The following is an 18,857-nucleotide window of genomic DNA, read 5'->3' as shown; positions in this document are numbered from 1 at the left end:
TGCCTGGTCTTGTTAGAGAAGTGTTTTGCCAAAATTTGTAAGACTAGATAGTATCAAGAAGTTCATTAAAAATACCGAAGTAATCTCAATAATTTAAAAATTTAGGAGTTACCTTTGTTTCTCCCCTTTCCCCAAGATCATATATTGTTGAATCATCCTTCTCACGAGGTAGTATTTGCACTTTATCCCATTTCATTGCTATTTCAGTAGTTTTAAGTCTTGTGCACTTTGCATCAGGATAAGTGAGATATCAAAATGAAAATTATAGACCATTATCACTACCAAGCACAGTTCCTTGAAAATTAACAAATATACCTAGTAAATGCTATACTAATACTAAAATGTTTATCCATTATGACCTCTTAGATTCTATTTTTGTACCATGAGACTTTTGTCATAAGGAAAATAACACTTCAGATTTTCACAATAGTAGGAAAGGTATAATTACATAATTCTGATGTCTGCGGAAGTATCTAATGACAATACAGAAAAGACACCCTTAGGTAGATGTTAATAGTTTGCCCTTTTTGGGAGGTGAGGAGAATCAGATCTCCTTCCTGCCCTCCCCTCTCTAAAGACAAGTTATAACTAAAGCTAAGATCAACAACCTTCATTTTTTCTCCCTCACCAGAGGTTACTACTTTCCTCAAGTTAGTAGCTGTGTGTCATACCCAGATATGCTTTTTTTAGTTTAGTATATGTTAAAGTATGTATATTTTTAGCATTTTTAGGTATTGCCAGATTGTTCTCCAGAGTGTTCTACCAGTTTATACTCTACTAGAGGCCGGTGTGTGAATCTGTGCACGGGTGGGGTTCCTCCACCTGGCTGGCGATCGTGGCTGGTGGCTGGGGGGGTGGGGATGGGAGGCAAAGAGACCGTGGGAGGTTGGCTGTGGGAGTGCACTGACCACCAGGGGGCAGCTCCTGTGTCGAGTGTCTGCCCCCTAGTGGTCAGTGCGTGTCATAGTGACTGGTCGGTTGACCGGTCGTAACGTCACTTAGGCTTTTATATATATAGATTACATTCTTCCCAATACTTATTAGTATTACAGTCTGTTTAATTTTAGCCAACCTAAGGTTTGTATTTCCCAGATTATAGTGAGATCAAGCATCTTTTCATATCTTCATTTATTGACCACTCTTGCTTCCTCATTTCTATTTCTCAAGTAATTTTTTCAAATGGGTTACAGACTTTCCCAGCACCATATATTGGTAGTGCTATTTTTATCATATGTCAAAGTCCAAGATATATGTGTGCCTCTTTTTTGAAGTTTATTCCTAGTTAATTGGTCCATTAGCTATCCCAGTGCAATATCCTACTGTTAATCACATTATACTAAGTTGTAATATTAGAAAATTTAAATACTCTCTGATCATTGTTCTTTATTTTTTTTAACCTAATCTTAGCTCTTTAATTTTTTTTTACCTAATCCATATGATTCTTAAACTCTATAAAAAAATAGATTAGTGAAAACTCCTATTTTTTTGTAATAGTCTATTTTCTGTTCAGTTAACATTATCTTTAAGTGGAGCTTTATAGATAAATTTTTTTGGTAAAGATTTCGCACTTCTTTTTTTAACTTTTATTTTATGATACATTTAATTTTTTGCTATGTAAGTGATACTCTATTTTATTATTTGCATTTACTACTTGTTTATTGCTGGCATATAGGAACTCAGTTAATTTTGGTATGTTAATTCTTTTTTTTAATTACTTTATTGATTGAGGTATCACATATTTGTCCTCAAACCCCACCCCCCATTCCCATCCCAAACCCCTCCATATGCATGCCCCCACCCCCCTGTTGTCCGTGATCACTGGTTAGGCTCATATGCAAGCACACAAGTCCTTTGGTTGATCTATCTCCCTTATCCCCACCCTCCCCTACCTTCCCTCTTGGTATGTTAATTCTTATACCCAACAACCTTGATGAACTGCCTTATTAATTGTAATAGTGTGCTTTCTGAATGTCTTCTAATTTTATCATCTGTGAATGATGACAGTTTTATTTCTCTATTTCTAACATTTTATCTTTTACTAGAGGCCCAATGCATGAAATTCGTGCAAGAGTAGGCCTTCCTTCCCCCTGCTGCTGGCACCAGCTTCCCTCTGGCACCTGGGACCCAGGCTTCCCTTTAAGCCCCGGCTTCATCCAGAAGGACGTCCGATCTAAATAGCATATTACGCTTTTATTATTATAGATTTTTCTTGTCTTATCACATATAGCATTTTCAGTATAGTGTTGAATTTAAGCAGTCATAGTGGGTATTCTTATTTTGTTCTTGACTTGCAGAACTGTTTCTCATGCATCATCATTAACTATGATGTAGGATTTGGTTAGGAACCCTTTATCAGATTAAAGAAAATACCCTTCCATTTATAGCTTGAAATCAGTGTTGCCTTGAGTCAGTGTTGGAATTTTTCAAATACATTTTCTGAATCCATTAAATTTGTTTTACCCTATATTCATTTATGTTTAAATTATACTAATAGGTTTTCTAATATTGTACCAGGAGGCAACACCATTGCACAAAAATTATTTTGCTAAAACTGTCTTTTTTTTAATGCTATATATGAATCAGAGACAACCAAACTCACTTCTTTATTTTACTGCCAGTGAGAAAAGCAAATTGATCTTCATTTCTCTGCTCATAGATCTCCACAGTGGACATATGCGTTGGTTTAGAGCAGTGGTCGGCAAACTCATTAGTCAACAGAGCCAAATATCAACAGTACAACGATTGAAATTTCTTTTGAGAGCCAAATTTTTTAAACTTAAACTTCTTCTAACGCCACTTCTTCAAAATAGACTCGCCCAGGCCGTGGTATTTTGTGGAAGAGCCACACTCAAGGGGCCAAAGAGCCACATGTGGCTCGCAAGCCGCAGTTTGCCGACCACGGGTTTAGAGAAAGGAAAGAAAGGGGAAAATTGGTGATGTCATTTACAGCTTACTTCATTAACACTATTGCCTTTTTTTTTTTTTTTTTTTTTAAGGAAAACCAGCCCCTTTATGATGCTGTGCAATTCTCCCAAACAAGATTAAAGAGCTTTTGGCATTAACTCAACCTAATGGTTTTAGGTCCCATAACATATTTAGAGGCAGTTTCAGCAGTAACACTACTTTGTAGTGAGAGAATACTATCACCTTTTTTTGAATGGAAGGGAAAACCCAGCAAAAGAAAATTACTGCTTGTGATGGATTGCAGACCAATTTAATAATTTAATCTAATTGGGACCTTTGCTTTATCTTAATTTTCATTGTTCACAACAAGACTATAAATTCAATCTACATTCTTTATCAACTTAAAAGATGGCCTTTTGGGACATATCATCTCTGCATGGTTTTGGGGGGTCTCTGACAATTCCTTTCTTTCTGTGTAGCATGGCATGATGTGGTAGTTAAGTGTACACTTTCTGGGTCTCACTGTCCTGGGTTTAAGTCCTGGCACACCCTTACAGCTTTGTAACGTGCAATTTCATAATCTCTGTGCCTTATTTTCTTCACCTATAAGATGGGAAAATTATTACTATGTCATGGCACTCTTGGGAGGATTAAAGGAGCTAAATGTAAAGTTCTGCAGAGTGCCTGACACGTAATAAACACCATATCTTAATAACTATGTATATTAAATTATTTTTTTAAATGTATTCTATTGATTTACAGAGAGGAAGGGAGAGGGATAGAGAGTCAGAAACATCGATGAGAGAGAAACATCAATCAGCTGCCTCCCGCACACCTCCCACTGGGGATGTGCCCACAACCAAGGCACATGCCCCTGACCAGAATCAAATCTGGGACCCTTCAGTCCGCAGGCCGACACTCTATCCACTGAGCCAAACCAGTCAGGGCTATATTAAATTATTTTAACCATGACTAAGGAAAAGGAGGACATATAATGTTTTAGTCCAAAGTTGTGAGATTTATTGTATCTTATAAAACTCTTTGATTCACTTTAACTCTTTGTTATTTAGAAATAAAATTAACATAAAAGCATTGCTATGTGCTTGTTAAGGTTGGAAAAAAATTGTAGAACCTTATTTTGGCTAGACTGTTCACTCTGTATGCAGTGACTGTATCTTCCTGGAGGGCAAACTAGCAACAGACAGTATTTGTAAAATTGTTCACTTGCTTTACCTAGTCTAAGACATTAGTGAATGCCACTCTAGAATAGAATTGCTTCTCTAAAATGCTGCAAATTGTTCTCCCCAAATTTAGGTAGCCTCTTTAGCCCCTTAATGATTCTATAGCTATAGAAATTAATAGTGAGCACAGGCCCTGTGTCAGGTGCTATTCATTCATTTAGTCCTCACAACTTTAGGAGGGCAGCTTTATTACTACATCTTACATATGAGGAAATTGTGTCTTTGCAAAGGTAAGTAACTTTACCAAATCACATGTCAATAACGAACACCACCAGGATAGGAGCACAGGCAATCTTACTTCAAACTCCCTGCTTTCATCATTTCTCCAAACTGCCTCTCAGGTAGTCGACTTGCCTGTTTAGGGCCCTTTAATTGCTTCTGGACAGCTACTACTAACATTATAGCTGCATTTTGGTGTAGATTCTAGATGGTTGTGACCGTAATGCTGATGGGAATAAGCAGCAAAACAGATCTTCTGATATATTACTGATGACATTGTGAATAGGTACAACCATTTTTGGAAAGCATTTTGGCATATATTTCAAGAGCCATAAAATGCTCATATTTTTTGACCTAGTTAATGCCACTTCTGGGAATCCTCTAAAAAAAAAATAGTCCAGTATGGAAAAAAACCTTAAGCACTAAAGTGATCACCACAGCCATGTTTGTAATAGAGCGAGTGGAAGCAACACTACATGTTCAACAGTAAGGGAATGATTAAACAAGTGATGGTGTATTTACTTAGGCAGCCAATAAAAATGAAGTATGATGCACCATAGATAAAAAACATAGTCGTCGTGTGTTTTAAAAGCAGCATGCAGAGCAGTATGGGTACTAAAATTACAGCCTTTACAGATATGACAAAAAAGACAGGGAATAGAAAAATGATTGCGGCTACAATTTTTCTTATTATTTTTCAAACTTTTTGTAATGTAGATTCACTTCTAATTTTAAAATTGAAATCACATGATTGGTAAATACTTCTGTGTATTGGTCTTATAGTGATTGCAGGCAGCGTACTAGGTACATGCAGAGAACATCACTGGAGACAGGCAGACTTCAGGAACCTTGCCGGTGCCTCAGTTACTGGTTGTGTGAACCTGGGCCAGACGCTGTGTGTCTCAGGAGACTGTTGATCCACAAAGTGAGCGGTGCTATTTAGGAAACATGAGTGGGATTTTTAGAGTCAGGGGACTTCGCTGCGAGTCTTTGGTTCTTCTCAGACAAGCCACTCAACTGTGTGAAGCTCAATTTCCTCATCCATAAAAATGGAACTAGTGAGAGCAAGGTCTGGCACTCTGTTAGTAGATGCTCTGAAAATCTTCCATTCAGTTATGGCCCTTATAAATTGCTCCTCACCTTTCTTTATCCTTGTGTGACAGAAGCAACTGTAGTCTTTCAGCTAAATTCTCTTGCCTCAAATCTTTTGAGCAGCAGCTTTTGCACGTTAATCTTCTGCCTTCTGGCGTAACCTGTTATCCATAATTTAGAGTTAAAAATGAAGATAAGAAAAATGTGGTGATTCAGTGTTGCTGGCTAGATTTCCAGTTTTGTTTTAATCATATTTTTTTCTAATTATACAAATGTAATAAATGCTTATTGTCAGAGGTTTGGAAAATACAGAAAGCAGAAAGAAAATTACACCCTATCTTTCCACCCAGCGATAACCATTATATACAGTTAATTTTATTTCTTCTTAGGTTTTTCTGAATGTCTGATTTCTTTTTAAAAGGGAAAATGTAGGAAAGCTCCTTTCAGAACATTTGGCTTATTTGTGGCAAGTTTAACATGATGCTTTGTGTTCATTTTGAGACAGTTTAACAAATAATTCTTAGATAGGGATAAGAACAAGCTAGCAATGGGCAACTGTAGGGAGGATGGGGTATTCTGTAATTCTGATACCTATCAAAGAATGAACTTATGCAAAGTATAATTACCCAAATCATGCTTCCTGGACTTTTTAAGGACAATTACAATCTATATATATAAAAGCCTAAGCAACTGTTACAATCTAATGACCAGTCGACATGACACGCACTGACCACCAGGGGGCAGACACTCAATGCAGGAGCTGCCCCCTTGTGGTCAGTGTGCTCCCACAGCCAACATCCTGTGGCCCCTTACCCCTCCCCCCCACCCAGCCTGCCAACCTCCCGTGGTCCCTCCCCCTTGCCAGCAGGCCCCCCCCAATAGGCCCTGATGGGGGGGGGGCGGCCGGCCAACCTCCCTGGGTCCCTTCCCCCTGCCAGCCGGCCCCCCATAGGTTTCGATCGCTGGCCAGGCCGAGGGACCCCACCCATGCACAACCTCTAGTTTTAAATAATTGTGCTGTTTTCATTATAAGCAACTTTGTACTCTTTCAGACCATGAGTTGCGAATTTTGGTTTGGGAAATGTAATCATCATACATAAACTTGGAATAAAGGAGCTTGCAAAATACTCACACTCTTTTTGGATCTTGGCCTTATCCTTCTTAGAACATGCAGCTTTAAAAAATCACTAGTCCCACCCTAGCTGGCTTGGCTCAATGGATAGAGCATCAGCCTGTGGACTGAAGGGTCCTGGATTCTCTTCCAGTCAAGGGCATCCCAGTAGGGGGTGTGCAGGAGGCAGCCAATTAATGATTCTCTCATCATTGATGTTTCTATCTCTCTCTCTCCCTCTCCCTTCCTCTGTGAAATCAATAAAAAATATATGTGTTTTTTTTAATCACCAGTCCCTGTAATGTCCTCTAGAGAAAAGTAGGACATATATTCTGTGACAGAACCAGCAAAGCAGCAAATACCTGGGAAGACTTAGCCTGAGCTGCTGTGGCCACGTGGGACCGGGCATTGATGTCACATTACTCTGGTGCTGGGCCTGTACCTAAAATTGGAAAGGAAGAATGTACTTGTCAAGGGATTAAGAGCATCAGTCCCTCTATTTTCCGGGCTTTGCTGTATGTGGTGACTTTAAAAATGAGGGAAAGGTCTTTTCCCTCTTCTTTACTCTTTTTCAGAGCAGCAAATTACAATAGGTGACACAGGGCACACCCCATATAAATAATTCTCAGTGTGGCATATCACTCCGCCTGCACTGGGGAGGAAGTGAGAAATGTTTGAGGTCAGTGTATGGTCTTGCCTCATCACTCTCCTTTAAATACTCCACTGTGGCTTGTACGCCTTTGACTTCTGAGGTCTGTTGCCACAGCTGAGAGACTTCATTGGCTGGAAATAATTGTCCCTCCCTCCTGCTTAGTATCTGCACATCAGGGAAGTCACTTGTCCTTTTGCATCATTTTTCTGACGAGGCTGAGCCATCACCCCTCACTGATGCTTGCTTGTTAACCCTCCCCAGCCATTCCACTTTGAGGAAAATCACTTGACTTATTTATAGGAGGAGAAAACCAAACCTATCGCACAGTTCGAGGATTTGGTGTAGGACGTAATTAACTTCCACAGCTTTAGGCAGTACCTAGGTGCAATGAGATAGTAGGAATTTGGAAGTGTCATGTGAGAGTAGACCAGGTAACTATAGTTTGGAAACTTTGTATTTCAAATAATTATGGTGCTTGCTTGAGATATATTAGTACCCTACGAAAAATAAGGTCTAATCTGAGACTTTTGAGTAGTTAGAACTGCTAGGGGAAATGATATTCAGAACTGTGAAAGGGAGAAAACCACATAGAAAGTTATATGCATTTACATTTGTTCTTTTGATAGAAAATGATCAGCTTTATTTAATTTACTGTACTTTTTGGGCTTTTTTTGGTAATTGATTATTGATAAAAGTTATTTACTTTTTTTTCAGTATTGCCTGTCCGGGCACCCAACCTTACCATGCAATGTGCTTAAATTTAAATCAACCACCATTATGCTGGACTGTGGACTGGACATGACTTCTACCCTCAATTTCCTTCCTTTGCCACTTGTTCAAAGGTATGTGTTGATGCATCTGACAAACTGAGCTTTAGTTTGCTGAAAAATGGGTACCCATTTATATAAAGGTTACCTGTATCGTGTGTTTTGTCCTAAGTTTACTTTGTTCCCTTAAAAAAAATGTTCTTCATCAAAATCATTTCCTTTGGCTGGGATGATGGAAAGTGTTGTATTGATTTATTGATGACTTCTTTATTATAAGTTCTGAGCCTCTTTAAAATGTTCCTGCAACTGCTCAGTGCAAGTGAGGTCATGTGTATTTCATCTTTCCTGCTAATTCGTATAAATGGTCAACTGATGAGCCCCAAAATTGAATTTTAGAATCACTTAACTGCCTTGGCAGGGACCTGACATCATAGAGCCTGACAGTTCTTTTTGATAGGTAGCTATGCACTATTTTTATACTGGTCAGCTATAGCTATCTTAGTATTGGATATGAAGCCAAAGTCCATGTCTTAAAACAGATAAGTTATCCCAGGCATACAATCAGCGCTGTTTACTTAAGACCTCATCTAGGAAGCTTGCTGTTATTTAGAAACAGCAGTTTATAAAAAAAAAAAAAAAAGTGCTAACTTTTAGAAGCACATTAGTCCCAATAGCAAAAAGCGATACCACATACAAGAGGGGAAACAGCTATCTAAAGCAGATTTAAGAGCTCAAAAGTGTATAGCAAGCTAAGTAAACCATCTGTTGCACCTTATTCAGTCCTGAAGACATCACTGTGTGTAATGATTATTCATAATGATAACCCTGTGAACCCATCTAGAAAAAGTAAAAATAAAAGTCAACTATTGATTCCCCTCCACCCCCCGAGCTAAGGGCTTCAATAAGGTGATGAAGACAAGGTCAGAAATAATTCCAGCTTACATTTTATGCAAAGCTCAGAAAATTCAATTATTATCACACCCAGCATTTAGAAATACATTTTACCACCCACAGGTATTATCCAAAAGAGGAAGAAAATCCTATCCTATCTAATAATAGACAAATATGCAAATTGACCATACCTCCGACACACCCACAAGCCACGCCCACAAGCTACGCCCACCATCCAATCAGAGTGAGCATGCAAATTAACCCAAACCAAGATGGCTACAGCCACAGAGAGCAAGGTTTTCTAGGTAACAGAGGAAGCCAAGCTTTCTGCCTGCCCTTGCCAGGCCTAAGCCTCCACTCAAGCTACAAAGTTTCAATTATAGAAGGTAAACAAATTCAAATAAATGGCGGCAGAATGGAGCTTGAGAGAGCAGGCCAGGGTTGCCGCCGGCAACAGGGGAAGCAAAGCTTTCCGCACACCCTGGCCGGGCCCACCTGCTTAAGGCAACAAAGTTTCAATTATAACCCCAACACAAATGGCTGCCGGCCGGCCTCGGAGGGAGCCCCAGGCTTGGCTCCGCTCCAGGCTACAAAGTTTCAATTGTAGAAGGAAAATAAATTCCAGATACCAGGGCCTCCACTTGGGTTGCCAGGGGGCGTGGCCGGCCTGCAAACCACCACAGGCCCCTCGCTCAGGCCACCCCATGCCCCAAGGGAACCCCCACCTGATCTGGGACACCCTTCAGGGCAAACCAGCTGGCCCCCACCCCTGTACCAGGCCTCTATCCTATCTAATAAAAGAGTACTATGCAGATTGATCATCATTGCAACATACAATATAGCTGCCCCCATGTGGTCAAAGATCCTGCCCTCATGTGGACACAAGATGGCCACCACAAGATGGCCAGCAGGAGAGGGCAGTTGGGAGGCACCCGGCCTGCAAGGGAGGGCAGTTGGAGGTGATCAACCCTGCAGGAGAGGGCAGTTAGAAGTGACTAGGCCGGCAGAGGAGGGAAGTTGGGGGCAAACAGGGTGGCAGCAGAGTGGTTAGGGGTGATCAGGCTGGCAGGCAGAAGCGGTTATGGGCAATCAGGAAGGCAGGCAGGCAAGCAGTTGGGAGCCAGCAGTCCTGGATTGTGAGAGGGATGTCCGACTGCCCATTTAGGGATCCGACTGCCCACCGGGATCGGGCCTAAACAGGCAGTCGGACATCCCTCGAGGGGTCCCATATTGGACAGGGTACAGGCTGGGCTGAGGGACAACCCCCCTCCGTGCACGAATTTTCGTGCACCGGGCCTCTAGTCCTATATAATAAAAGCCTAATATGCTAAATGTCCAGTCGGCCAGTTGGCCATTCAACCAATCAAAGCATAATATGCTAATGATATGCTAAGGCTGCTCAACCACTCACTATGACATGCACTGACCACCAGGGGGCAGACACTCATACTGATAGGTTAGCTTGCTGCTGGGGTTCAGCCGATCAGGACTGAGTGAGACAGGCCAGACATGCCCTGGAGCCCTCCCACAATCCTTCCCTAGCTGGCAAACCTCCCGCATCCCTCCCTGGCCCCAGTCATGCACCAGTGGGGTCCCTCAGCCTGTCCTGCACCATCTCGCAATCTGGGCTGAAGGCCACCCCCCCACACACCCAAGAACACGAATTTTGTGCACCGGGCCTCTAGTATATATATATTTACAGTTGGTTTAGGCACTGCATCATATATGTCTGACAGGTTATTTCTTATTAAAGTAGCCTGAAATTATTGTCTCTCTCCCTCTCCCCGCAAAGATTAAAGTGTTCATTTATTTGGTATTTACTGAGAATCTGCACTGTGCTGGACGAGGGGATAGAGATATGATCAAGACAACTTTCCTTTCTTCATGGAGCTTATAGTCTGTCAGGAGAGAAAGAATTACACATTTGAAGATTTCAGTATACTTATGTTAAGAAAACAACTATATTTGTTGATAATTACTAAGAAAAATAAAATACAAGGTACTGTGAGGGCTTCTAAAAGGGGCCTGTATTTTCTGTGGGGTCATGAATTAGCTAGGTGTTCAAAACCTAAATTGGGCAGACAATCCTAGCTACATGTTTTCCCTTTCCTGTTAAATCCTTGTCTTTACCTAATTCTTGTATTCTCACAGCTCTGGCTCAGCATTAGAATCCACTGCTACTCTGTCTACCCCTTGTCATTGGTTTTCTCTCAGAGGGAGGTTATATTAGTGGGATGATTAGCAGCCCACATAGTTTTTTCCAAAAAAGTATCTTCCTTTGTTCAGTTCAGAATCCTCTGAGATATACTTGGCTAAAATAGTATCCCCAGTTTCTCCCTATCCCCTCATCCTGCTTTATTTTTCTTCTTAGTGTGTATCATTGCATTATATATACATTAGAGGCCCGGTGCACGGATTCGTGCACAGGTGGAATCCCTTGGCCTGGCCTGTGGGGATCGGGCCAAAACCGGCTCTCAGACATCCCCAGAAGGGTCCCGAATTATGAGAGGGCGTTTCTCGGGTGATGCACCCCAGAATCAGGTTCCCTCCACTCTGGTTCCAGTGCATCACCCAAGAATCCCAGCTGCCAACTCACCACAGCTTGGCAGCTCCTGCATTGAGCATCTGCCCTCTGGTGGTCAGTGCATGTCATAGCTAACAGTTGGAACATCTGCCCCCTGGTGGTCATTGTGCGTCATAGCTACCGGTCGGAACATCGGACAGTCGCTTAGGCTTTTATATATATAGACTAGCGTTCCCGTTGCAGGAAAAATCCTGCAATAGGGTTTCCTGCTGCACTCTACCCCGCCCTGCCTGCTCTCCTCCCTTGTCCCCCGCCCCACGTTCTCCACCAGCCCCCCTGCTTTTCTCCCCCCGGCCCTCCAGCCCGCTCTCCTTCCTTCTCCCCCGGCCCCGCCTCCGCTCCTCCCTTCTCCCCCCGGCCCCGCCTCCGCTCCTCCCTTCTCCTCCCCCTGGCTTGCTTGCTTCTCCGCAGCTTTGCTCCCTTCTGCAGCTCTTGGCTTTCTTTCTACGCTGTCTTGATATGCAAATTAGCCGCCATATTTGTTGGGGTAATTTGCATATCCATCCTGATTGGCTGGTGGGCGTGGCTTGGGCGTAGCAAAGGTGCGGTCAATTTGCATATTTGTCTATTATTAGATAGGATATTTGGTTTAGATTATTGTCTTCCTTCACTAGAAAGTAAGTTTTATAAGGGCAAGGATTTTGTTTGTTCTCCACCATATCCTCTGTGCCTAAAACAATTATTGACACATAGTAGCTTCTCAGTAAATATTTGTCATATGAATGAATCTCTTTTTCTTCCCTAGATTCCAACCCTTCTTGCCTTCTCAGAGCCATCTCACTATTAATTGTGATCTTTCCTTTATCTTGAACCCTTCCATCTTAACTCAGTTTTTCCCATTTTATTACGCTCAGTCACTTCTAACATAAAATTTAAGAAAAAAAATTTTTCACCTTCTCTCAACTTTTCCTTTCAGCATTCCTAACTCCTCCAACCTGTGCCTTTCCCACACCACCCACCAGGACACCTCTCCCTGGAGTCGCAAATGACTTCATGTCATTAGCTTTGGTGCACAGTCTTCATCCTACTTGACCATTCATCAGACCCTCCCCCATGATAATGCATTCCTGGTTTTCCTCTTACATCTCTGACTCTTTCTCTTCTATCTACTTTGGAGATTCATCTTTCTCCAACTGGCTATCCCATATCAGAATTCTTCAATATCTAGTGCTGGGCCATCAGAGTCTCCACCAAAGGAATTTAATAAATTCTCAGGGCTTCCATAACCATCCAAACAATCTACATAAAAGCCTAAGCGACTGTTACAATGGAACGACTGGAATGACCGGTCGCTATGTTGCACACTGACCACTAGGGGGCAGATGCTCAATGCAGGAGCTGCCCCAGGCCCGCAGGCCCCAATTGCCTGATCGGTGCCGGGCCCCCGGGCTGGGATGGAGAACAGGGGTGGGTGGCAGCGGATGTGTCCCCTTTCCCAGGGGGGCCGAGGGCTGGCTCCCTCCTTGGGCCAATGGCCAACCTCCTGAGTCCCTCCCCCTGACCCTCCCCCCAGCTGGCAGGCCCTGATCAGCCCACCACCCACCCGCTGCAGTGGTGATTGGCCCCTGCCGGCCAACCTCCCGGTCCCTCCCCGCAACTGGCAGGTCCCAATCGCCTGATTGGGGCCAGGCCCCGGGCTGGGATGGGGAACCAGGGGTGGCAGTAGATGCCGGCAGTAAGGGAAGGAGGAGGTGGGGAGGCAGGGAACCGCATGGTGGCAGCGCGCGGACGGTGAGGGAAGGAGGAGGCAAGGAGATGGGGAACCTGATTGGCCCTGATCACCAGCCAGGCCTAGAGACCCCACCCGTGCACGAATTTCGTGCACTGGGCCTCTAGTCTATATATATATAAAAGCCTAAGTGACCAAACGTCCGATCAACCAGTCACTATGATGCGCACTGACCACCAGGGGGCAGACACTCAATGCAGGAGCTGCCCTCTGGTGGTCAGTGTGCTCCCACAGTCAACCTCCCGTGGCTGGCCAGCCTCCCGTGGTCCTTCCCCCTAGCCGGCCAGCCCTGATGGCCCTAATTGGGGTGGCTGGCCAACCTCCTGCGGTCCCTCTCCCTGGCCAGCCAACCTCCTGTGGTCCCTCCTCCCAGCGGGCCAACCTCCCACGGCCCTATTGGCCCAATTGCCAGCCAGGCCTAGGGACCCCACCCATGCACGAATTAGTGCACTGGGCCTCTAGTGACTTATAAATGTGCATCTTTAGTAATAATTCTCTTCTGAGCTCCCGATTCATGTATCTAAAATATTCATATATCCAAAGTTCCTCTCCTTCGTGTGCCTTTGAAGGCACTTCAAAACTTATTGTGCCCCAAATTGAGTTCATTATTAGACTTGGTCCAGAATAGGAGAGCAGCCACTCCCAGACCTGTTTCCCCCGACACGGCCTACCTGAGTGGATGTCATCCTGTTATAAAAGCCAGAACACTGGGAGTTAACTTAAATATGCCCTTCTTGCTCACTCCCCATGTCAATTGAGTCTGTTATTAAGCCTTGTCATTTTTACCTTCTACAGTGCTCTAGAATCCAGTCACTTCTGTTCAGTGCTGCTATAGTCATTATCCTCTTTTACAGGCATTATTGCTTTATAAAGCCTCCTACCAACTTTCTTCAGTTCAATCTTGCCTGAATCCAAAGTCATCTTTTTGTATAACTTTTTACTTTGAAATCACTTCAGATTTACAGAAAAGTTGCAAGAATAATACAAACAATTCCCAGTTATCCTTATCAGATGTTAACATCTTATCACATTTGCTTTGTTGTTTCCTCTGAATGTGCATGCATGTAATTTTTTCTGAGCCATTTTAAAGACATAGACACGATGCTCCTTTACTACATAAATATCTGAGTGCCTATTTTCTAAGACATTCTCTACCTAATCACAGTACAATAATCAAAATCAGAAGACTTACATTGATTTCATACTAGTATCTAAGCTTTATACCTTATTCATACTCTCCAAGTTACACCAATTCGTATCTATATATATAAAAGCCTAAGCGACTGTCTGACCATTCTACCGGTAGCTATACACACTGACCACCAGGGAGCAGATGCTCAATGCACAGGCATGGAAACATGGAACAGACTGATGAATCTCTGAGGGAAGGGGAAAGGAGGGAGGGCGGGAAGAGATTAACCAAAGATCTTATATGCATACTAGAGGTCCGGTGCATGGATTCATGCACCGGTGGGGTCCCTTGGCCTGGCCTGCGGGGATCTGGCCGAAACTGGCTCTCCAACATCCCCATGGGGTCCCGGATTGCGAGAAGGTGCAGGCTAGGCCAAGGGACCCCAATGGTATATGAATGCATGTACCGGGCCTCTAGCTTTACTATAATGTCCTTTATAGTGAAAAAGAAAAATAGTGATACAGGCCCAGAATGCTCTCCAGATCACATGTACATTTGGTTGTCATGTCGTCAGTCTCTAAACTGAAAGAGTTTTGCAGTTTGTCTGTCTGTTAGGACCTTGTCATTTTTAGGAGTACAGGCCAATTATTTTATTAGATTAGATTGGGATTATTTTTGGTAGGAATGCCAAACAAATGATGGTGTATGTTATCAGCAGGCACATGGTGTCAAGTTTTCTTCAGAACCATCCTATATAATAAAAAGCTAATATGCAAATCAACCAAAGGTAGGAATGACCTGTCACTATGACAGGCACTGACCACCAGGGGGCAGACGTTCAACCCAGGAGCTGCCCCTGGTGGTCAGTGCATTCCCACAGGAGGAGCGCTGCTCAGTCAGAGGCCCTGAGCCAGGCTCAGGCTGGCAAGCGCAGCGGTGATCGCAGGAGCCTTTCCCGCCTCCGCAGCAGGGCTAAAGATGTCCTACTGACAACTTAGGCCCACTCCCTGTCAGTTGGACATCCCCCAAGGACTCCTGGACTGCGAGAGGGTGCAGGCTAGGCTGAGGAACCCTCCCCACTCCCCCCACCCCCGTGCACGAATCTCGTGCACTGGGCTTCTAGTCTTTTAGAATTACAAATCTAACCTCACCTCTCACCTATTTAAAAACAATGATCTTTCATTGCTCTTAGGATACACACCAAGTACATCTTGGTATATTAAGCTTTACGCCTGCCCCTCTAGTATCTTGCTCTTTGTTTCCTTTCAGTTTCAAGGAAATCTTATCTCCTGCCCAAGACAGTCACACATTGTTCTTTCAGCCATGAAGGCTCTTCTCCCCCTCCTCTATCCCACCCTCTTTAGCCTACTTAGCCAGAGCTTATCACTCAGATCATTTATGACTCCGGTTTCTACACAGAAAAGACACAGAGATGGCATTCTAGTTGGATGAGGGGGAGGGAGTATATGGGACTCTTCCTGAAATTTCATTGGAATAACCTTTTATGTAAGGCAAGCATGTCAAACTCAAAGGCTAACATGGGCCAAATAAACAAGGTTTAAGTTTATGTGAGCCACAAAAAAACAAAAGCTTCAATTTTCATGGAAATGTAGGTTTATTTCTAATGAGACATGTTTAATACAAAGGGCTGAAATAAATGAGCAAAGGTTAAAAGAAAATAATAGAACATTTTAATAAAAATTAATATTTTTTCTTGAACATTAACTTACCAGACACTGAATAACTGCACAAATTAATAAGGGTAACGCAAATAAACCTATTTTTCTTGTTCTCCATAAGCAAAATATTTCCTGTTGCACACACCAAACAAGTCAGTAAAAGACTAATGATGTGGCAGTTGGCTGCTAAAATATTAGCTTGTTAATATTAGTGGAGAGAAATGGTGCGCCTTCTCGTAAGGCCCGTAAGGGAAATGAATGCAACAGGATTATAGTAATCAGTCATTAGCGAACGTTGTAGTTCGTTATTGATAATTATGTATAATAAGATATTGTAAAAGTTACGTTACGAAATTTTTAGTAAAACGTTTCTTACATACTGTTATATTGGCTGGGCCGCAAAAGTATTCATTGTGGGCCGCATGCTGCCCGCAGGCCGCGAGTTTGACATGCTTGATGTAAGGTGTCCATGCCAGAGGCTGGTGAGAGTGGGGAGGAGAATACTGAACCTCGTAGCCTACTTTCTCTGTTCCCTCCAAACCCTGTCCCTTGACCCAGTTTCTCCTTGACTCTTACTACTGTCCAGATCTCTCTCAGTCGTCATAGACCTAGGCAAGTCTTTTGATGTTGCCTAGACCATCCTGTCGCGATTCGTACTACACTGCTTCATTGTTTTTAATAGCTTGTCTTTGTTGGAGTGGTACTTTATATGTCTGTCCTCCAGGAGGACAGGTATGCTTTGCTCACGGTCATATCACCAGCACCTGAATGCTTGACACATAAATAAAGATCCATTGGAGGATGACTCATTCTCCTACACTTCAAATGATGAGGCCGTTCCCTGTTTCCTTCTTCTGGAAAGACCTCCTCCATCTTTACCTCATAGCTACTGTTCCCAGCTCTCCCACACCACTACCCACTGTCAGGATTGCCCTTTTTGCTTGAGCCCTTAACACCTACTTACCCCGTCATAGCTTTTATTTTATTCTATTATATTTGCTGTTTATTATCTCCCTAGAGTGTAAACTCCTCAGACTCAAGGTTTAATTTATTTACTGTCATACTCTTGCACTTTGTATACTTTTTCAGAGAAAGTTTTATAAACATTTTGGATGAATGAACGTAGTCATGCCTCTTTCATTATTTTCTGATCATAGAACTAATGTATTTCAAAGTAGGAAATTGGAAAAATGGAAAGTATAAAGAAAAATGAATTGCAAACCGTAGTTGTTCTGTTTCACTATTTCTCTAGGTCAGTGGTCGGCAAACTCATTAGTCAGCAGAGCCAAATATCAACAGTACAACGATTGAAATTTCTTTTGAGAGCCAAATTTTTTAAACTTAAACTTATTCTAATGCCACTTCTTCAAAATAGACTCGCCCAGGCCATGGTATTTTGTGGAAGAGCCACACTCAAGGGGCCAAAGAGCCGCATGTGGCTCACGAGCCACAGTTTGCCGAGCACGGCTCTAGGTGGCAGATTACTTTTAAATGCCTCCTTAGGTTATATATTTACTTAAGGGAATATTTTACCAAGTTATTTTTAAAAATAGACTTTATATACATGCTTAAATCCTTTTCCCTTTGTTGCTTAACCTTTTGCACTCAGATGTCGAGTGTGACTCGACACGTTTAGCATCGGTAGCAGCTCTTTTTATACTCTTTGAATGTATCAATAATTTGAAATATAAAAAAATCCAAATAAATAAGTTTGTATGAAAAGAAACTCCAGTTTTTTTTATTCTACTGCCGCGCTTTGTAAAATCTGGGGTATTTAAAAAATTAAATCCCGAGTAGAATAAAGGAATCGAGAAAAAAGCAAGCAAGTGCAAAGGGTTAAAGTTTACTAACTCTTTATGGTTTAGTCATTAACTCATTGGAATTCAGCAATCAAATATTTTCATTCCTGTAGTCAACATCCCTTTGCCATTGGGTGACACATTTCTGTGGCTCTTCATCTTCGCTATTGTTATAACATGGTCATGCTCTCCGTCCCATCTACTGGCAATTTCTCAAATCCAAAATAACTACAGGTACTTCATTGAAGCTGTGATATAAAAAAATGTTTAACTAAAGTAAAATTTTTACTTGAAAAAAAGTAATTATTTTCCAATAAGCAATATACCTTTTCTAATCATTTGTTGAAGACAACTAATTGAATCAGCCACCTCTGATTGAAGGCTGGTTTACATGTTGTGATGGGGAACAGAGAGAATGCAGGTACTTGGATCCAGTTTTCTTTGTAAAGGGAAGTGGATATTGACAACCTTCGCTTAGAGAGTTAGCATGCATGAAATGAGAACAGTACACATTGTCTTGTCATTGCACTTTTAAACTGATCTCTTAGTAAATATATTTTTCAAGAAATAAAAAGTCCATAGTGAAGACACAATGATTATGAAATAAGATGGGAGTTAAACGGCTAGTGACAAAAGAATATTTCTCCGAGAGGTTAGAGCAGGAAACTCCCAGAGGTTTTTGTTTTTAAGCTTATCAGTTATAATTTATACCAACCAAATTTGGTTGTCCTAGTAGTGATTTTCATTCCCAACTATAAAATCCAAAATTCTTGCTTTTAGTTAATAAAAGCAACATGTAAACCGTGAATGTAAGCAAAGGGTATGTGAGACTTCATTGTACTTACATTCTTGCAACTTTTCTATAAGTTTGGAATTCTGTCAAAGTTACCCCAAATTTTTCACTTTAAAAAAAATTAGATGCATATATATTCAGGTTATTAACCTTTCCTAGAAGATTTTTGTGTTTCTTTTTGGCTTTCATAGCTGTCATTTACTTACAAAAGTCAGAATTGATAAAATTATTTTGAAAAGAGGATAAGGGACTACATACATTAAT

At 42.1% G+C, this 18,857-nt stretch overlaps 1 protein-coding gene across 1 annotated transcript in view; it reads left to right on the top strand.

Moving 5' to 3' along the window:
- The window catches only part of INTS9 (integrator complex subunit 9), a 95,047-nt gene that overhangs the window by 16,694 nt on the left and 59,496 nt on the right, over window positions 1-18,857 (top strand). The window contains exon 2 of the mRNA XM_008150748.3: window positions 7,934-8,061. Coding sequence (XP_008148970.1) covers window positions 7,934-8,061 — 128 coding nt within the window. The remainder of the gene's footprint in view (window positions 1-7,933; window positions 8,062-18,857) is intronic.

This window comes from Eptesicus fuscus, chromosome 6, assembly GCF_027574615.1.
Source record: "Eptesicus fuscus isolate TK198812 chromosome 6, DD_ASM_mEF_20220401, whole genome shotgun sequence".
NCBI classification, from domain to species: domain Eukaryota; kingdom Metazoa; phylum Chordata; class Mammalia; order Chiroptera; family Vespertilionidae; genus Eptesicus; species Eptesicus fuscus.
This window is presented reverse-complemented; position numbering and strand designations above follow the sequence as displayed.